At 49.0% G+C, this 18838-nt stretch overlaps 1 protein-coding gene across 1 annotated transcript in view; it reads left to right on the forward strand.

Annotated features, from left to right (window-relative positions):
* The window catches only part of FGF2 (fibroblast growth factor 2), a 37714-nt gene that overhangs the window by 12745 nt on the left and 6131 nt on the right, over window positions 1-18838 (forward strand). Inside the window, exon 2 of the mRNA XM_090290092.1 lies at window positions 15580-15683. Within this exon, the coding sequence (XP_090146218.1) occupies window positions 15580-15683 (104 nt within the window). The remainder of the gene's footprint in view (window positions 1-15579; window positions 15684-18838) is intronic.

The following is an 18838-nucleotide window of genomic DNA, read 5'->3' on the forward strand; positions in this document are numbered from 1 at the left end:
GCGTGGCCCAAGACGAGAGTCCCTGTGGGCGGGGCTGCATGAGGTATGACTGTCAAGAGGTGTGGCTCCTTGGAGCCACCAAAATAAGTCTGCCACATCCAGTTTCCAAGTCCCTGCTGTCTGGAAAATAGCTTCATATAGACGTCTTGCCGCGAGCTTGAATCTGCTCATTGCGCTTGAGGCAAATAAGCAATTCATTGTTCTCTTCGTGAGCGTGGGGCTGGGGCTGGGTCCTAGGTCGCATGTGCTCATTTTATCAACTTTCTCCCCAGGTTATTCCACATCAGTTTTCTTATTTCTAAGTGGGAAATGTAAACCCAACTTACTTCCCCTACTTGTCCTTCTCCCCCAAATCCAGACTTCATGAGACCCTGGCGTTGATTGCTTGGCTCTGCCCCCTCATGGCCCCCATCAGCACTCAGGCCCCCGCCATCTTACGCAGGAACACCTGTAAACGCTCTGGCGCACTTCAGTTCAGGAACCCGCGGTCTGTCTGTAGCTCTCATTGCATGAACCCCACCCTCCTGCCTGTTTCTCTGAGACTCTTTGTGACCCTGCTCCAGTGAGGCAACGTTTTTATTTTCATTCCTGTCCGGCACCCACCCTCCCGAATCAGAGCAGAAGGAGGGGCGGTAGCCCACGAGAGATCCTAAGTCCACCTACATCAGGAATGTCCTAGAACACAGAGGGGGCGGCGGAGGCGGGGCAGGAATCCCGAAGACAAGATGTAGAGTGGAAGGGGCTGATGAGGGCGTTAGAAATGACACCCCCTTTAATGGGACCCCTTTATTTAAAAAACCTTGACCTTTTGTCCCTCAAGCTGCTCCGGGCTCCGGGTTGGAACACACCCCCCCAGTCTGGCGTCATGGCTGTCGGTGGTGCCGGGCTGGGCACACGGGGGCGCCTCTCAAGTTTGTTGGCTGAAGAATAGAAGCAAAACTGAAGTTAAATTCGTACTTTTTATGAACTACCATGGGCACCAACAGAGTCAGACAAAAGGGTGTATGTGCTTATGTGCTCAGCGGTGAGAGAGGTAGAACACAGTTGCATGATGCATCGTCACCATTAGAAACGGACACTTGCTGAGCACTCGGTGGGTGGCAAGAGCGAAGGCTTGGCCAGTCCCACCGCACGCGAGGGGACCTGTTTCTTCTGTCCGTGGACCGTGCGAGTGCGTTGGGAACTTGGGAAGGATGGCTGTTATGGTTCTTCTTAGATGGCTAAGTCTTTTGAGGCAGATCGGACTTTAAAACAGGACAGTGGCAGACTGGCTTCCTGTCCCTGTGGAGGGGCAGCACCCTGGACTGAGAGACGCAGGGGGCACCGGCTGAGGTGGCACGTCCTGCGGTTCACAGGCGTGCTGTGGCCGCCGCGGGTTTCCGCCCCGAAGGCACAGTCCTCCTGTGACGCCAGTGGGGGTGTCCGCCTCAGCCGCGGTCGCACTGTAAGGAAGTGGCAGGTGGCACATCTGCAGCACCCCTCGCCCCGCCAGCTTCCAGCCACAGCTGCAAGTACCCGGTTGTAAGGAGCCCAAGGCCCAGGGGTCCCCGCAGCTTTATGAACGTGGACTTCGGGCAGCTGCGTCCTTGGACGGGAGCCGTGGTCTCGTCTCCCCGAGACCCTGTGTTGACCCTTTGGGTTCTCAGCACAGCTGGGGAGGGTCCCTGTTCCTTGCTGGCGATGGGGGGGCGGGAAGCCGACTCCAGCGTCCCCAGCCCAGCGGCTGCGCAGTGCAGGGAGCCGGGAGAGTTTTCCTAGGGAGGGCCTCCTCCGGAGTCTTGGAGACGGGCCCGGAGCTCTTGGCTGGGGCCGGAGTTTTCCAGAGCGGAGGCCGCTGCCACGCTCGTCATTGATTGCGGGACGTGCTGCCGGGCTATTTTCCTCAGCGTCAAATAGAAAACACTCCTGTCTTAGCCGGCTTCGAAAGGTGTTTTCCTGACGGTTTTCCCCTTTCCCAGTCAAACCCAGTGAGTGTGGGAGAGCACAGTTCAATGGCTGGCATGTCCGGACAGCCACCCTCGCTCTCTCCCCCCCAGGCCCTGCCTCTGCCCCTCCAGCCCCCTCCCCCCTTTCCCGGGCACACACTCGCTGCTCTGTTTTCTGTTCTGGAGCTGCCTGAATTGTGTGATTTTTATAAATGAATGTGAACTTCTCAATCCAGAGGGAAATGCCAGGAACACAGAGAGCCGGTGGGCTGGCCCTCACCCCAGGGTGCAGGGTCGGTGTGTGACCGAGCGTGCGGGCTGCCTTAGCTCCGAGGGGCCCTGCACTGGAGAGAAAGCGCAGGCTCACGCAGTCACCCAAGAGCATTTCGAAAGGACAGAAGGCATCGCCAAGGAGAGGCCGTGGCCGGGAAGAGCTCCGTCGCCCGGGCACGTAGGAGGCTCGCTGAGGCTGCTTAGATGGGGTTTGTTAGTCTCGGGCTGCTTCTGACCTCAGGGTGCTCTGGCCAGGGCAGTAGTCAGAATCAGCCAGGTCCCATCCGTGTGTGTGCGTGTGCGTGTGTGTCACGGAGCTTAACCTCCTGCTGGGCGGGTGTGCGCCGGCTGCCCTGCGCGCCGGGATCTGTGTTCTGTGGTTTAGCGCAGGGTAGGAGGACAGAGCTCACAGGGAGTCGGCCGTGAGCTGTGAGATGAAAAATGCCCCAAAGAGCGGAGGCTGATCACAGGACTGTGGGCTCCTCTGGCTGTGGGTCCCCAGTTTCTCTGTTCCCACTCTACCACAGAAATGGACGTTACAGCAAAAATATCACCCCGCAGGGTCTGTCTTCTTTACGTGACGTAGCTTGTACTTTTTTCCTCTCAAACAGTTCTGTGTCTCTCAAAGCACATATTTCAAACGTTAATTATTGAACTAGGTGAGATTTTGAACTAGTTGGCTGACATTTTGTAATTAATTTTTTTAAATGGCGAGGTAGTTGTAGATTCACACGCAGTTGTGAGAGGTGACGCAGAGAGATCCCACTTACCCTCTGCCCAGTTGGAACATCTTGCAGTGCTCTGGCACCATGTCACAGCCAGGCTGTGGATGGCGACACAGGCAGGGGACAGAGCTACCGTCACCGGGGAGGCTCAGGCTGCCCATTTGTAGCCACGCTCATCCCCCCAACCCGGCCTCTGGCGGCCACCAAGCTGGTCTCTGTTTCAGTAATCTCTTGGCCGACTTCTGTTTGGAAACATTTGTCCAGCAGCTGGCCTCGGGGGAGGACAGACCGTTTAACCGTCACACAGGGCTGATGGCCTTCAGAGGTGGAGGTGGAGGCAGGCATTTACAGGTGCGTGCCCTCAGGGCTGCTTTGCAGCGACAAGGGAGGGTCCCGAAGTCCAGGCGACTGAGTGTCAGCATTGCAAGTATTCTTGCCAGAGATCGCCCCTTCCACATGATGAGATTTTTCCACCTGAATGACAGGACCTCAGCGAAGCAGGCCAGGAAGTGCCCTCCATGGCAGAGCGAGTCTGGTGCTCCCTGGCGCTGGATAGTGTGATTCTGCCTGGTGCCTCTGGCTGCTGTGGGAAGGGGGAGGGACAGTGTTTTCTCTACCTGTCACCTGCTGTGCCTGCTGCTGAGTTTGGGACTGGGAGCTCTCTCCTTTTCCCTGTCTTTGAAGTGCTCTCTGCCGGGTGCAGCTCTGGTCTGGCCTTGCATTGACCTTGGAGCATCTGGAACGTCACAAGATGCCAGATAGTCTTTCCTTCTTTCTTGCCATCAGTCTGATTTAATTATCTGATGCCACCATCAAAGGCAAAGACATTGCCATTCTTAATAAAGAGCTGTGCTATCAGAAGGGCCAGGAATCATCTGCTGTCCCCAGTACTCGGGCCTGTCACACTTGACCCGCAGCCCAGCCAGCCCAGACACATGCAGCATTGGACCTGAAGTATGAAGTCCGGACAAGGACATAGTGGAAGGAACTGATCTGTGTAGGTTTCTATGGATCGGAATTACTTGTAACAGCTCTGTCTTTGGCATAGATCAGCTATACATTTTCAGTTTTTTTATTGCAGAAGTCAAATGGTGGAGCTTAGACGTGTAATAATTATGGCAAGACATTTGGCATTTGGGGCATATTATATTACACTTATTTATATTTAAACTATTTTCCACATTTTGGTCATCGTCAACAGTCTTAGGACCCATAATAAAAATTTCTACTTGAAGGATGTGGGAATTGATACACAGAAAGAGTTCATGGACTCATAGAGCCAGGTCCTGATTGAGTGGTAGTGAAGGAATCATGGCTTTGTAAGGTCTCCGCCTCCCTTCTTCCTTCCTCTTTTTCTTTCTTTCATATTAGGTCCAGTTGACTTATCTGTGTGTCTGTTCTTATCCATGGACTTGGGCCAGTTTTGATGTGAAGAGAATGGAATCTGGTTTGGTGGTTCTTGGATGAGAAGCAGAGGAAGTAATAAAAATGAAAGTGTGGTGAGAAGGACTGGAAGATTGTTGGTCATGTTTGTGTTTTGTTCACAAAAGGAAAAGGGGATACGTAAGTTAGGCTGCTGGTCTTTGGTGTGTCTCAGGTTATTTCGTCTGGTAGTTCATATATCTGAGTGGGGATTTGCAGTTTTTCATTTAGCAAATGTGTCTCTTTTCTGACCTGGGCTTCTTTGTCAGCCTCTGTGGGTTCAGGAATTTTCAGTGTCTGGGCAAGCACTAAACTGGATGATTCCTGATGGAAGGTTATGCCCTGAAATTCTGTTATCGGTTCCTTGGGAATTTTAGTTCCAAGGGGGACTATTAAACCCAGCTCAGTTATTTATTTACTTATTTGTTTACTTACAAACATAATGCCATTGGAAAGCTAACACACTCAGTTTTAAATGAAAAAGTTGTTTTGAATGAGTAAATGAAAATGTGTGCCATATTCTGAGATGAGGATGTAGGGAATAGGAGTGTTTCCCATCAGTGGACCGATGGAGTGAACCTGGAAATGGAACATGGGACAGCCACTTTCCGATTACCTTCCAGTGAGAAATTGAGGGTTTCTGTTTACTTGGGCTTCCAATTACTTCAAAGGGAAATAACATTATTGTTGGCCCAAGTACTAAACAACACATTGTTGTCACAGAGACATGGTAGATGTTGGTTATGCTTGTATTTCTAGCTCTTAAAGGAGTTCTTGACACATAAGAGGCAACTGATACCATTTTGTTGAGTAAATAATAAACACAGGTTAATGGGCTGTGTTTGTTTGTTTTTACAGTAAATACCATTTAGTTCGTTTCTCTTGAAAACAGTGAAACTAAGTTTATTTGCTACAGGTAAGATGTTCTATGCAGTGTACGTAACATGTTTCTGTGACGCCCCAGCCACGTTGTGTAGGTCACACTTGCCCTCTTCTAGATACTCTCACGTCCTTGGCCAAGGACAAGATTCCCTAACAACGTAATTTCCTGACTCTCGAAGCGAAGCTGTAGAAAAGCAGCAGTCGGAGCAGGAAGCCAGCCTCTTTGATGACCACAGTATACCATCACGCTTATATAGGCAGGGATGGCCGCTAGCTTCGAGCCTGCACTACAGCCAGGCGCAACCGCAGCCACTCCCCACCGTGCTCGGCTGGGGGCGGTGAAGCCCGACGGACAGTCCAGTTCTGCCTGGTGCCCAAATCCACGCGCCCCCAGTGAAACCCTGGTGCTTCTCGCCGACGCAGTGAATTACAGACCAGCGAGCCTGTCAGCGTGCGCGCAAAGCTTCTTAGTGAACGGGGGAGCCAAAGCAAGGGTGGCCAAAGGCTGGGGTGGCCGGCTCACCCTAGGGGGGCCAGGGGCCCTGCGGCCAGAAGGCCAAGGGCGCCAAGAGAGCGAGTCCTTTGTTCTGAGGACACACAGTCAGAGGGATGGGGGTGAAGAAGTTGCATATTGACTGACGGGTAAAGATGGAGCCAGCTGTTCCTGGGGGAACGTGACTACCCAAACTTAGGTGCATGTGGGGGTCTGTTAGCCCGAATCCTTATGTTGCTCCGGACCCCATTCGTTCATCTTGTTGTAAAACACGTAAGTGAAGGGAAGCAGTTGATTAAAGTTGGGGCAGTTGCCCAGAGTTGTTTATGGGCTCTTTCTGTGAGCGTTAGGGATGTCCTCGTCAAAACGGATAGTGCCCAGAGGTAGGCAACTAACCAAAGTTGGTTTATGGGCTCTTCCTTGCACCCTGGACCCCCTCCCGTCTTTCCTGCCTTGGGATGGAAGCACAGTTTCAAAGGCTTTCCCTCCCAGATAGCGGAGAGGATACATAGAATTCCAAGGACTTTCTTCGTCCCAGCTGGCATCATGTTTCTCGTGACGGTGGAACGCCGGGCAGTGTTCCCAGACCAGGCCCAGGACTGCTGGGTCCGCGGGTGGGGCGAGTCTCCCTCTGCTTCCGGTGAGATTACAGGTGGGGGCCCTGCCTTGCTTCCCGTCTGCTGTGACACGGGCACTTGGCAGCTGTGCTTTCATCAGCCCGGCTTCTTGAAGAAGTTGTTTGCATTCACTGCTCCCGGATTCTTCCTGTGGTTACAGCAGTGGAGGCTTCCCTGTCTTGTGTTACCCGACTTCCTTCGTACCGTCTGACACCCCGGCTCTCTCTGCGGGGCCCACCTGAGGGTCTGTCAGCACTTGGTTTTCACTCTGCTTTTCTACCTCTAACCACTTCCCTGCGGTTTCATTACGTTTTATAGACTCTTTGGGGGCAGGAGGAAGTGACCTTGTACCTACACAGAGTCTTCCCATTTGTAAGCATGCAAAGCTTCCCTTTTACATCTTTTTAAAATGACTTACAATAAAGTTTTATAACTTTCTCCATAGAAGTACCTTTAGTTATTATCCCCAATGGTTTCTTTTTAAAATGTAATCACACGTTGTAAACATTTGTTCTGGGTAACAGAAATCCAATTAAGTTTAATGTGCAGGATGAGGTTTACATTTTTGAGTGCGCAAAACACAGAGTTCATTCTTGGATTATTACTTATTAATTATATTATTTTCCATATGAATAATTAAACCGACTTTGGCCCCATCCTGTATTCTTATATCAAGCAGCCTTGGTGAATTAGTAGTTCATTTGTATTTTGTTTTGACTTTTAAAAACTTGTAAGAAAAAGTTTAGATATACAGAAGAATTGCGGAGATTTTACAGAGAGCTCCCGTCCCTCCACCCAGCTTTCCGTAAGGTTAGCTTCTTACATAAGTGGCAATTTGTTTTGGCATTTTGGTCAAAACTAAAAAAACAAACTGATACTGGTATATTACTGTTAACTGCAGAGTTTATTTGGATTTCACCACTTTTTCCACTAATGTCCCTTTTCTATTCCAGGATCCAGTCCAGAGTATCGTGTGGCATTTAGTCTCTTGATTTTTAACGTAGAAAATTGTACCTTCTGCAGAGAGGAACAGTTCCGTCCACCAGTTTCCAAACCTGTGTGTGCACAGCCCTAGGTGTGCATGACTTACCTTCCCACACGGCTGTGGGCTGACTGCCTCTTCCAGCTCCTGCTCCCCCGCAAACGCCGGTGCGCCCCGGGGCCTGTCCTCTGCCCGGGGATTTCCGTCTGCGGCTCGCCCCTCCGCGGCTGGGTCTCCCTGCTTGACCTGGGTGCGACCGGACTCCCAGGGCAGCCAGTCTGCCACGATCACCACATCTTCCTCTCTAGCATAGATCTCTTTTTTCAGCTCCAGGTTCATGTTTTCTGGAAATTTCTGCCTGCACTTTCCACAGACCCTCAGTGCGCCTTCCTGGAACACCTCTCACTGTCTTCTCTTGCCAACGTGTCCCCCCGCTGGATTTCCCGTCTCAATAATGTCCCAGTTAGAAGACAGAGGGAAACCTGGACTCTCTCTGCACCCCTCCCCGCCTCCTGCCCTCCCTCCGTCCCTTCCTGGCCGCTCCTGTGCCGTGTCTCCTTCACCCCTCGTAGGGTTCTCACCTTCTCTCCCTCTGCACCCTTCCACTGCAGGCTCCCACCCTCTCCCCCTGCTCTCCCACCCACTGCTAACACGGACGCAGAGCCTCACGGCGTCCCTGCCGCGCTCCTCCACGCCCGCCCCACCTGAGCAGCTGCCACCCGGCACGTGCCCGCCCGCTCGCCCCGGCTGCTTTGATGCTGTGGCTTTTACGCTCTCTCTTCCTGACAGACTCCTGCGGATTCCTTGGGTCTCCATCAGCTGCCGCTGCTTCTAGGAAGCCCCCGCTCTCCGGGCTGGGCTACGAGTGCCCTCCGAGAGCCCACCAGGCAGCTCGCGTCCACGTCTCTCGTGGCACGTGCAATATCGCGCCTGTTTATTTACTTCCCTGCGCACCAGCCCTCGTCCCCTCGACAATACCGGATGTTCTTCAAGGTCAAAGAGACGCTGTGTTTTCCTTTGCGCTTCCTATTGCTGACCGCAGTACCTGGCACACAGCTGTCACTAGGACATGTTTATTGAGTGGGTGAATAAGTGTATTCATTCCCGACTTGACCGTTTCCAAAAGCCAGGACAGACCTCCGCAGATGGCAGCCTCTGTGTTCGTAAGTGAGGCGGGCGCACAGGGTGCTGTCTGACGTCCTCGGTCCCTACAGACTGGTGTTTGTATTTTACGATTTATCATCCTTGAGCATATTCTCAAGGAAACCATGCAAATTCTGGAGGAAATTCCAGACAAGGAGTTCTAAGACACGTTGAGCCATGGTGGTCACACTGGAATAATAACTTGGCTTTCTGGTCATACTGTGTAACTAAATGTGCCGCGTGCCAGCGATCGGAGCACTGGAGCGTGTGAGTGGTCTCCTCACGGTGATCAGAGTGTCTGTTCCTGTGCTTACGTGTCTAAGTCACTCTAGAGTGACTGCGTAAATTCTCCTTTGCTGGGGAGTCCCCGGTAAGAGCTCAGCAGCTGTTTCTCATGGACACTGTAGATGGGACTGGAGACGCAATTATGCAATCACGGGGCTAAGATCTTGCCTAATAATGAGCTTATTAAACTTATGGTTTTACAGTTTTTGTTTTTTGTGCTACAACAGAAAAAATGTTGAATTTGAAGCTTGGATTATACACTTTTTTTTTTTTTTAATTTTCATCTCTCACTGGATTTAATATCAACATCAGAAAGCCAATAGAAGTCTGTGTTTATCAAAATTGTTGACTGTTGTGTGTCTGTAAACTAATGTAGCGGGTGGTCGCCAGCTTGCTGAAAGGGCCTGTGTGTGGGGCCCAGTTTAGAAAGGTCTCTTAGGGTAGCCTTTAAAAAAAAAAACTTTAACCCTTTAAAAATGTGGAATATACCATAGATACAGAAAACCACACAAAACGAACCTGTACTTTAGTGAATTATCACCAGGGGAACATTCCCGTAGCCATCACTCAGGCTGGAACAGAACCTCTGCCAGCCACCCAAGCCTCGGTGTGGCCGCGTCCCACTCACAGTCCCTGCCCCCGCCCCCCCAGTGCAAGGGTACAGATTTTATTTTAATCATATCTTTGCATTCCTTAATGCAATTCCTATCATGCCGACAGGCATCCTTAGCTATTCTACTTTAGTTTTGCCTCTTAAACACGTGAGTTTTAAGCCCCTGCACTCTCAGGTCCCTTCCATCCTCTCCCTCGTGCTTGACTGGAGGGGAGATGGGCTTTCTCGACCTGAGCGTTCCTCAGGCTGGATTTTGCCGATGGCTCCAGCTGCCTGGGGCCCGGCTGTTTGGAACACGTGTGGCCATTTCGTGCCTCAGTCCTGGGAGCACTCTTCCCCTGTGTCTCCTTACCCTGGACCTTGGTCATGACCTTCAGGACTTAGCCTAGACCTCAGCTCTCCTAGAGCGACTTCCAGTCTGATAATCGACATGTCCCTTTCTGTCACCTCAAAGCACCTGGATAAAACTCCAGCAGGACACTGGGCACATTTCTGCAATCATTTCTTTACCCCTGTTTCCCATGCCAACCTGCTTACATCCAGCCCAGCTCCACCAGGCCCTCCTGGTGCCCAGCACATGGGGACACAGTGACAGACAGCTTAGCCCCCGGCCACCCTCAAGAGGCTCATGGCAGGAGGGACAGACAGGATGGTGTCAAACCGAGTGGAGGCAGCAGGCCAGGGGACAGTGCAGGGGAGAGGGCTTCCTTCCCACGCTGAGCGGTGGGAGCAGGAGGGACCGACCACGGAGGCCTCCCAGAGTTGATGGCCCCAGAGCCGGGCTCAGCGTGCGCCTCCCGGTGGGTCTCACCAAACCGCAGAAAGGAGGGCTCTATCTCACAGTCGTTTGTTAAGCACTTTTCAGGTGGCGGGCGTCATGTTGTTAATGTGGAGAAAAACAAATTTTTATAGTGAAGGCAGAGCCTTTTCAAGTGTATGGCTCAAAATCTGGATTGAAATACTAAAGGAGGGGCTAGTTTTTATATAAGGTGACAGGGAAGGCGGCCACATTCCTGGCTGAGAGGGGCAGCTTCCCTGGTCAGGCAGTGGGGGAAATGGACCCCCTTAATGGTTCAGAAGAGGTGGCGGTGACGTCGTCCCCCATGCTTCAGACAGCGTCTCGCTGGCCTGTCTGTCCATCATACCGTTCCATTTCCTGAAACAGTGGGAGATCTTACCGTGTACTCTCTATGTGGAAATGTAATTAATTTCTTATTTCCCTGTCTCGATGTACTTATATTTAAAACCACTCCTTTAAGAAGACCCTTCCAACCTGCCCCCAGATGCCTTGTGTCTTTGGCTTATGCCTTTGCTGCATGTTAGGACCCCATGGCTTGGCTAGGTGAGAGGCTTCCAGACCTCAAGTACGACTGTTCTACTGTGTCCCCCTCCTCGTGAAGCGGGTCCGACGCAGGCAGTGGCGACTAGGAGGCCGGCCTGCTGAGACCGGGTTTAACTTCGCTGGACAGGACCCCCGTCTGCTGGGGTTCTGGCTGAGACTTCACACCCCACTGCCCCGCACAGCCGCTCAAGGACTCGATCTGGGACGTTAACACAGTTTTTATACCCCTTATGGACTGAATGTTTGTGTCGCCCCCAAATTCATATGTTGAAATTCTAGCTCCCAATGTGCTGGTGTTAAAAGGTGGGCCCTTTGGGAGGGTGGAGCCCTCCCGAGTGGGACCAGTGTCCCTATAAAAGGGGCCCTCCCAGCTCCTTAGCCCCTCCCACTGTGTGAGGACACAGAGAAGATGACCATTTGTGAGCCAGGAAAAGGGCCCTCATCAGTCCCCAGATCTAATAGCGCCTTGACCTTGGATACCTCAGCCTCCAGAACTGTCAGAAATACATGTCTGTTGCTAAGTCACCAGTCTAGGGTACTTTTTTTATAGCAGCCCAAACGGTCTGAGACAGTACGCTTCAATCCGTTGCTACCAAGACTTAACCCTAACTGCCCAACGACCTGCCTTTGGTTACTTTCTGTTCTTTTCTGTGAGAGAAAGTTGCAAATATATGTACAAAAATGGGACCAGCACAATGAAGCCCCCGTGTGCCCCTCACCAGCTTCAATGGCTGTCCTCACAAGGCCGGTCTTGTTTAATCTGCACCCTCCCAGCCCCAGCTCTAACCCCTCCCAGCCGCTGGGTCGTTCTGAGGTGCATCCCAGACATCATGGCTTCTCACCAGATCATTTGCACACGATCACACAAATCATGACAGAAGTGATATGTATGTAGGTAGCACCATTAGATACGTAAGTGATGAATATATATCTCCCAAAAATAAGGACTTAAAAATGATCACAGTTCCATTCTCATGCCTAAACATTTAACATTTCCCTTAGAAGCACAAAATATCCAGCTAGTGTTAAAATTTTCCCTGTGGTCTTATAACATATATTTTTTTACAGTTGGTTTGCATTAATCAGGATCCAAATGAGGTTCACACCTTGCTTTTGGTTAATATGTCTCTTATGTCTCCTTTCATCGAGAAATTTCCTCTCCCTCTTGGGACTCATGAATGTTATTTTCATAGCCATGTTTAATATGGCACACACTTGGTATTTTATTCTAGATTATTTTAAAATTCTGACAGTGCTAACATTGTCATGTTTTTATTATAAAAGATGCATAAGCTCAACCAAGAAAAAATTTAAGTATCAAGTATATGAAAGTAAAATATTTTTATTTCTTCACTCCAAAATTACTGTCAACACAAGGATTATTTTCTACTAATCTGTATATATTCAAATATATAATTTTACATAGTATTCTCTCTGCTATTATCTTGGGCTTAATTTGCTCTTCTTTTTCTAGTTCTTAAGGTAGACACTTAGATTTTCATAAACTTTTTGCTTTTCAAGTATCAGCATTTAAAGCTATAACTTTCCATTTAAGCCTGTTGAGTTTTCATTATCAATTAGAAATATTTTCTCATTTTCTTTATGATTTCTTTTATCTGTATTTTGTTTAGTAATGTATTGCTTAATCTCCAAATATTTGGGGAATTTTCTAGATATCTTATTGTTACTAATTTCTAATATACTCTGTATGATTTCAGCCCTTTTCAATGTATTGAGGCTTGCTTTATGGTTGGCAACAATTTACTTCAGGGAGTATCCCATGTGTCTAGTCGGCAGACATTCAATGTAATGACCTTGTCGATTTGGAGATACCCACAAGCATGAGAATGAAACTGGACCCTCACATCACATATAAAAACTAACTCAAAAGGATCAAAACTACATGGATGAGGGAAAACTGAAGCTGGATGGGAAAGCACAGGAGTCCGTCAGTCTCCGTGCCCTTGGTCTGGGCAGTGCTTTCTTAGCCATGACACCCAAAGCAGAAACAGTGAACAAATGTTCATTTCATTAAAATTAAAAATGTTTACGCCTCAAAGGACAGCATCAAGAAAGTCAAAGGACAACCCACAGGATGGGAAAAACTATTTGCAAATCAGATATCTGATTAGAAATTTGTATCTAGAATACATAACCAACTCTTGAAACTCAATGATAAAAAGACAAACTAATAAAAATAAGCCAATGATCTGAATAGATGTTTTTCTAAAGATATATACAAGTAGCCAATAAGGACACGAAAAGATGCTTGGCATAATCGCCATCAGAAAAATGCAAATAAGAGCCATGAGATATCACTTCACACCAATTAGGATGCCAATAATTAACACACACACACACATTTACTTTAGCAAGGTTGGCCTGCATGTGAAGAAACTGGAAGCTGGGAATGTAAAATTTGGAAAACAGCATGATGAAACATGGAGTTACCCTATGACCCAGTAATTCAACTTTTCGGTACTCACCGTACACCCAAGGGAAATGAAAACATATGTCTGTACAGAATCTTTACATGAATGTTCACGGCCGCATTATCTGCAACAGCCCCAAACTGGGAACTAACCAGAGGTCCCTTAACTGACATGTGTAACTCGGATGTGGTCTAGCTAGTCAATGGAATGTTATTTGCAGTTAAAAGGAATGAGGTGCTGATACGTGCAACAGCGTGAATGAACCGTGAAAGCTTACGCTCAGTGGGAGAAGCCAGCCACAAGAGGCCACAGGTCGTCTGATCCTATTTTATGAACTACCCAGAGCAGGCGAGGCTGCAGAGACAGGAAGCAGATTAGGCTGGGGCTGGGGCTGGCAGTATTATGGACATGGGAGGTGAATGCTGAAGGCTGTGGGATGATGAAAATGTCTTCAAATTAATTGTGATGATCACACAACTTTGCGAACATACCAAAAACCATCAAATTGAATGTACATTTTAAAGGAATTTTATCGGATGTGAATTATATCTCAAATTCTTTAAAAAAAAAAAAAAAAAGGAACCAGGAGCAGCCACAGTTCAGGACCAGAGCCCTTGATGTTACTTAACATCATGGTGACTTTGGAAAAAGGACGTCTCAGCTGAAGGTAACTGATTTGAACAGTTCAGGCCCACTAGGTAAATAAGCACCAGATGGGTGGTAAGAGAAGAATAAAGTCTCAGGCGAATGAAATGGACCTGATCTAAAATTTTAAGAAGTCAGGTCAGGTTGCTTGATAATGTTATTCATATATTCCATATTCTTATTGATTTGTTTATTTTGTCAGTTTTTTGTTCTAGATATCTTAGAGCTCTATTCCCTGGTGCTACACGTTTAAGATTATTATGTCTTCTTGATGTATCTGACACTGTTATCATGAGGTAACCCTCAGGTAGTATACCTTCAGCTACACCACTTGCCTCGAAGCCCACAGCATTTGATGCTAATATTGCCATAGCGGCATTCTTACACTTAGGGTGTGCGACTGTTCCATTTTTTTCACATTTTTACGTTCAGTTTGCCTGGATATTTGTATCTAAAGTGCTTTTTTAAAAAAAATATTGATTTATTTTGAGAGAAAGGGATTTGCTGTTCCACTTATTTATGCATTATTGGTTGCTTCTTGTATGTGCCCTGACCGGAGATCGAATCCGCAGCGCTCTCACGAACTGAGCTGCCCTGCCGGGGTTAACGTCAAGCGCCATGTCAGTCTCCGGTGACTGGCACTGTATTTTCCGTTCGGACAGCATCGGTCACCGGTGACTGACAGTACCCTTTTATAAAGTATTTAGAAGCATTTGTAAAAGAACAGAGTACAGACTGCGATGAACACATACAAGAAGTATACGTGAAGGTATGTATACACGCAGTCTCATCGCAGCCTCACGCAGACCTCCGGCCGCCGGCTCTCGGTGAAGTCGGATGTGGGGGCCAGACGGGAGGAGGACGAGACAGGCTGGGCGCTGACCGTGCGAGAGTGCTTTTCCTGTAAACAACACAGTGGTGGCGTAAATTTATTTGGCCCCAGAGCATATTTTTTTATGTAACCTCTGTTAGCCAAGTACATTTGCGGGAATGCTGTTCCAGGCAGGAGAATGCAAATTAGAAATTTGCAGGAAGAACAAAGTAGAAAATTTTAACTTCATTTTTATTTGAATTAATTAGACGATTTGTCTATGTGGCATTATCTTTATACTCATGTAATATATTTTTGTTTTCCTACAATCTGCTTAAAATGGATAATGCAGTGTAACAGACCAGCCTCTTCAGAGTTTTTTACACTGTTTGGACAAATAAAGCACAACATTTGTTTTTCACTAGATACTTGCAAAAAACAAACAAACGAAAAAAACCCAAAGCCAAAAGCTATAAATCATATTCCCTCCATAAAGGCAGATAAACGCACTGGTATTGGATTAAAACGGAAGCTACAAGTGAGATATATTGAAACTTAAGGAAATACAAGCCAAAAGATAATGATGAGCAATTTGGTGATATTGTATTTATGAAGAATGGGTGACAAATAACTTTAGAGAGTTTGAACGTAGACTTAGGCCACGGCCCGCAAAGTCTCCCAGGTGGTTTGCATTTTTATGCGCCCTGAAATTTATGCCCCCATAAAAGTTAAGCAGCTCTCCAGCCCCGTGGGGGCCACCCCACATGCCGCCCCTGCTCTCCGCTCCCTGCCGCCGAGTGAGGAGGGGTCGAGGCGCTCACCTCCAGGGGGCTGAGTCCGTCCCCACGCCACCCCCCGCCCTGCCCCTCCAGGCTTCCGGAGTGGACGGCCCGGCCGCGCAGGTGTCTCCTGTCTTTATATTGCGTGACCGTGGAGGTGGCTCCTTTTCCCGCGAGGCTACAAAGCTCACGTTTCCCCATTGCTTCCAGTCAAACTGCAGCTCCAGGCCGAGGAGAGAGGGGTCGTGTCCATCAAGGGCGTGTGTGCGAACCGCTACCTCGCTATGAAGGAGGACGGCCGGCTGCTGGCTTCCGTAAGTATTGCTTCCTGGTCCTGTAGTTTCTTGCTTCGTTAGCTTGGACGCAGTAGATGTTCTGGTTTGGCGTTTATTAAATCTTTATGAAGCGTTTTACAGTACCCACGTTTGCCCTATGCAATGTGAGGCATTACGGGCTTTGTTTCACAGATAGGAAAACGGGTGTCCTCGGGGAGTGAAGAAGCACCCAGGTGCTCAGACAGAGGCTGGGTGGGAACCCAGGCAGCCCGGACCCCAGAGCCTGACCGCCAGCTCCCTGCCGTTTACTGCTTTCTCCGTCCTGCTGTTAACTGCAGTACCCTTTCATTTTTTAAAATCCTTATATTGTGCAGTCATCTGAAGGTCAGTGGGTTCTTCTTGCAGGTTTGCACTGTGGAACACGATTCGAGAATGTGGGCTCTGATCCCAGGTACAAAGGCTGGCTCGGCCGCTGATCAGCCGTGGGTTCTTGGGCAAATTACTGAGACAGTTCCCTTACTTGTAAATATACAAACACTAATGATCTTATCTTGCAGTTTTTGTGAAGTCTAAATTAGGTAATTTATATCAAGTGCCCAAATCAGGGTCTAATGCATAACAGGCCCTAAAGCGTTGCTTGTTAGAGGGTGGATCTGAGGCAGCTGGGACCGGGGCTGACAAACCAGTGTAAGCAGGCGCGGAGGAAGCCTGCCAACGGCGGGACGGAGAGGCCGAGTCCGGGGGAGCGCCTGAGGCGGGCCCTCTGTGGGCTAGCGCAGAGGGGACAGCCAGGGTGGCCCCGGGGTTTTCTGGCGTGGATGAGAAGGTAGACGAGAAAGGGGAAAGAGGAGCAGAGCCCGTTCTGGGGGTAGGTGCTCCAGGTGTACGCGTAGACCGGTCTGGGTTGGGCTGTGTAGCCAGAAGGCTGGGTCCGGAGCTTAGGGGGGCAGTCTCTGTTGATTTAAGGCTTTGGTGCCATCAGCACCGACGTCATCGTCATCAGGGGAATGGATGGGATTCTAGGCGAAAACTAGCTCTGAAAGACTGATTACTTGGGACTCTTGCTTCTTCCACTGTTCTGGTCTTTCTTTTTCTACCAGTCCGTTGTCAACTCAAGGGTGATGTAATACTCTGGGGCCCCACCAAAGCAGCATTGTAAATATTTCCAGGACTGAATCAATGGGTAATTTTGGATGACTTTAATCTTGAAGGGAGAGGAAGAAGAGTTTACCCCCGCTCTCCTCACCTCCGGATGTGACAAAGCACACTTGGTGTGAATCACTCCGGCTTCTGCACAGTGTTGTGTGGCTCCTCAGACAGTGAAGGAGGGCAAGGGGAGGCGCAGCATTGGCTGTGTCAGAACTCACAAGGGCAACCCTAGTCGGATGGTTTTAAAGCTCTTGTGTTCTCTGTGCCTGTCTTATCCGGCTCAGGGAGTGATCTGAGCGTGTCGCCCTGTGGTTTTCCACTCACTGAGATTAAAGGCCACTCACCTGGTCGTGATGGTGGCCCTGTAAGGTAGCCATTGGAGGGGTTGTTTCTCTCGAGAACACAGGGCAGTAGGTACACCTGTAGTGATAAACAGCTCCCTGGCTGTCCAAAGTGATGAAAACAGAAGATACTCTCCTTCCAAGTGCACTCCGAAACTACGGGGGTCCTTAAAAGAGGAGGTGCATTTAAGACAATGGACCTGGAAACTTACGGAACTCTCTACAAGTTAGGACTCAGAGAATTCGGACCTCTTCTCTTGATAAACGCGCACCAGCCTTCCCCAACTGTTGATTCTGTGCCATCGGAAGCATAAAGGGTTCTCAGATAAATTTCCTTCCTTCCTTCCTTCCTTCCTTCCTTCCTTCCTTCCTTCCTTCCTTTGCTATGCAGGACCTTCCACAAGGTTAAGGTCATGGCATGCGGTTCCACCTGAAATGTGTCTGTCTCCCTGGGCGTGTGTTAGCTCTTCCCAACACAGCAGCTCTCCTTCGGGTCGATGCAGTACTAGCAAATTCGGCAACGCTTAGGGCTTTATCACACGCTCCTCTGTATGGGCCAAGCTACAGCTGTTCCACACCAATGGGAAGTGCAGGGTTTGTCAGCTTTCTTTGAGAAGCGGCATCGGCCTGTGGTCCCAGCTCCATCACTGGGTGACCACCGCGCCGCTGGGGCGGCTCACGGCCATGCTTTTCCGATCGCAGCCCTGTCTCCTTCCCATGAGTCGGGGTGGGCTGTCGGTCTTCAGAGGAGAACACAGTCTCACACCCCCATCCCAAGGAGGTGGTGTTGGTGGCTCGGTAAGGGGCGTATTTCTCCCGGAGTCGGACCCAGAGGCGTCAAGTTGTCAACAGTACAAACCATTGGGGTCAGTCCATTGTTATGACCAGTAGCCATCATCTGGGGACACACAGGCTCCTTATGACCCAAAGAAACAGCGGAATGAACTTGCACTTTTCAGAGGCATGCTTCTTCCTGCTCCTGGTCTACGTGGGGCTCCTGCCCACACTCGTCTGCACTTCCTCCTGCGTGCAGGGCTCCTGCAGTGAGCTGGGACACGTTCCTGGTCCCCCCAGAAAAAGAGCACTCTGGATACATAACACAGTTCGGTTTCTAAGTCATGTCAGGTAGATTACTACCAGGTGAGTGCATGAAAAGAAAAGACTAACTGGTGTACCGTTTTTTCTCCAACACCTTCATATATAATGGTATGAATATGCATTCAGGCTAAGGATTTCTTACTGTTTGAAAACATTTCTCAAGGGTGCCCACCCCTCCCCACTGCCTTCAAAACTAGAAAATACTAAAGTTCAGAGTAACTGTATTTACCTGCCAAAGCCTATATTTGGAGGCCAACGTGAAATAGTTAATACCCAATAGACTCCTAATTCCATTCCATAGCAGGACAAATTCTGTTACTATGAGCAACAGAAGCCCAGAACAAATATTAGGATTTATGATTTCTTAAGTGTTTACCAAATTTGTAGATTTTTTTAAAAAAATGCATAGTGAGGTAATTGTCATTTTAAGTTTAAATTGCCAAACCGCCTCAATGTTAGCATTGAAATGGAACAATCTGCCTGGACTTTCTCTGCTAGAAAGTTCCACATTGTTTTCTATAAACTGCTATAGGTTGTGCTAATCGAGAAAAATATTTCAATAAGGATTTGAGTGTGTGTAACATGTTTTGATCCATAATAGTGAAA

Source organism: Furipterus horrens, unplaced genomic scaffold (genome assembly GCF_987537825.1).
Source record: "Furipterus horrens unplaced genomic scaffold, mFurHor1.1.pri manual_scaffold_10, whole genome shotgun sequence".
Lineage (NCBI taxonomy): Eukaryota > Metazoa > Chordata > Mammalia > Chiroptera > Furipteridae > Furipterus > Furipterus horrens.